This window comes from Aspergillus foveolatus, assembly GCF_047715535.1.
Source record: "Aspergillus foveolatus strain CBS 279.81 unplaced genomic scaffold BDW70scaffold_304, whole genome shotgun sequence".
Taxonomy (NCBI): domain Eukaryota; kingdom Fungi; phylum Ascomycota; class Eurotiomycetes; order Eurotiales; family Aspergillaceae; genus Aspergillus; species Aspergillus foveolatus.
Window position 1 is genome coordinate 1 of NW_027396368.1, and position 1,966 is coordinate 1,966.

The window sequence follows — 1,966 nt, forward strand, 5'->3', positions numbered from 1 at the left end:
GCTTGAATTAAAGCGAGCTCGGGGCATGGTGGCTGATGGAAGATAGATGACCGCGTCAGCATGTAAAAAAGTGGTTGGGTGCGCAGCTCGCTTACATGCGCAGCTCGCTTACCAACCACGTTAAATCCTGCAGCCTGAAGAAGCAGGCATCTTCTAAGCGCTTTGTATCGATAACGTAAAGGGCCCAATTACTGCGCGAGAGGTACGGCGCCTTGCCCCGCCAGGGTTGTTTTAGCCCCCAATTCTCTGCATGCTCGCGATCGGAGAAGAGGCTGATAAATGGAACAGGATCCCTACAATCCCAAGTGAATTGTTTCACGATATCTCTCTTAAATTCAGAGTTTGCTTGGTCCGTATAGGTCTTCCTTCGATGTGCAGCAATAAAGCCCTCGCTCTCAGAGTAGCCTGTTCGGCTACCGGGATAATCAATCCGATAGAAGCGTGAGGGCACGCTTTCCTTCGATAAACGAAACTCCATATTTCAAAGTGGTGTGGAAACTAAATCAAACGAACGTTGCTTGAACGCGTTTGAGACAAGGAAAAGCATGGAAAGTGGGCTACGTCACCTCAAATCGCCACATTGTCAAACCTAGAGGCTGCTTAGCATGCCACAAAAAGTTATAGTGCTGCCGACGGATTTCCTGAAGCACCTAGACCTGTCTACTTGCAGATTTAGTATTTTATGTAGTTATAGATTAAACTATATCGAATTCACGATAGGGCATATTGTGGCATACCCCTGAATATTTGCCAATCAGCACTGTGAAAAGGCTGCCCCTTGATAGCATGTCCAGCAGAACCCTGCACCTGGTATCATTGGTGCCTGCAACTTGTAATCTGCCAGCCATGCTTCGAACACGGTCCACGATTTCGTACTCTGGAACATTTAGATTATCACCACAGCCGAAGAACCCTGCGGGTAATGCAACTAAGACCGAGTCCCGATGGATGAACGAGAACGGATAACGATATCCAAATAAAGGGATATCGATCAGAATGTCTCTCCCTTCACCGAGGAATGACGAAACGATAGCAGCGGAATGTATGGGACCGCGTATCAGATACTCCTCTTCGTAATAAGATCTTTGATCGAGGGAGTAACGTTTCACGAGACCCGTGACCTTATACACTTCTGTCTCCGGGGAAAGAAGAGGACTAAAGATGACATGAACTCGAAGATTTCGAACGCCTTGTTTCTTCCACGTATCTATCCGGATGACAGAAGAGACCAAGTCGCAACGGATGAGAATTGTGTTTTGTAAGGAGCTTTTTTGTCCAAATGAGAACAAACTTCGAACCGGGTGATGTCCCGCCGAGAACGATATCGAGGCCAAATTGTCATATCTATAGAAATATCGGGCGTTGGTGGGACCGAGCCATCAGCAGTTCCAGAGTGTGTCGCCCGGATCAAACAGAGGGTAAGTATTGCCTGTCTTGACCCGTGTGAGGAGAGTAACAGTCACGGCTGCATAACCTCACAGTAGAGTCTAATGGTGCTACCATCTCGATGTCTGCAGATGGTGCTAGCCTCGTATAATGAAACAGAGATGAAAGTGTAGGGTAAGTGGGCGGGTTGTTTGGGTTGCTGTGTTTCACACACAGTGGGCTGAGTGGTTGTATATTTCTAGTAGCATCAACGTATCAGTAGAATACTAGAGTAACCATATACGGTTAGTTCGACTTAACACGGCGTATGTGACATGGAAGGGAATGTTGGTCTGCACTGTTTTTTTGAGGGCGGATTGTTTGAAGATGGAAGTGCTAATTTGCATTGCATATGTATTGCAGTTTTCCTAGCTATGGAATGAAATCCTGCTTACTCCGTACTTGGCTTGTTAAATCCATAGTTTCAAGCTCTGGATTCTTTTCCTCATTAGGCGGCGATTGGCTTGGCTAGCTTAGAGCACCACATGATCATACCCAGACAATACTCCTGTGGGTTCTAGGATGAATGTTGTTCCGACAA

The 1,966-nt window shown here is 46.6% G+C and overlaps 2 protein-coding genes across 2 annotated transcripts; both read right to left on the reverse strand.

Moving 5' to 3' along the window:
* Positions 1-47: 47 nt before the first annotated feature.
* On the reverse strand, positions 48-761 carry BDW70DRAFT_146227 (uncharacterized protein). The gene is made up of 2 exons (XM_073738557.1): positions 738-761; positions 48-660 (listed from the first exon to the last, which is right to left on the reverse strand). Exon 2 carries the CDS (start codon positions 476-478, stop codon positions 92-94), a length of 387 nt encoding a protein of 128 aa, XP_073590421.1. The 5' UTR covers positions 479-660; positions 738-761; the 3' UTR covers positions 48-91.
* Positions 619-1,503, reverse strand: BDW70DRAFT_154781 (uncharacterized protein; the record flags this gene model as incomplete). The annotated part of the gene is made up of 4 exons (XM_073739921.1): positions 619-660; positions 738-1,155; positions 1,221-1,433; positions 1,475-1,503. The coding sequence occupies 4 exons, from the start codon at positions 1,501-1,503 to the stop codon at positions 619-621; spliced, it is 702 nt and encodes a 233-aa protein (XP_073590422.1).
* Between the last annotated feature and the right edge of the window lie 463 nt (positions 1,504-1,966).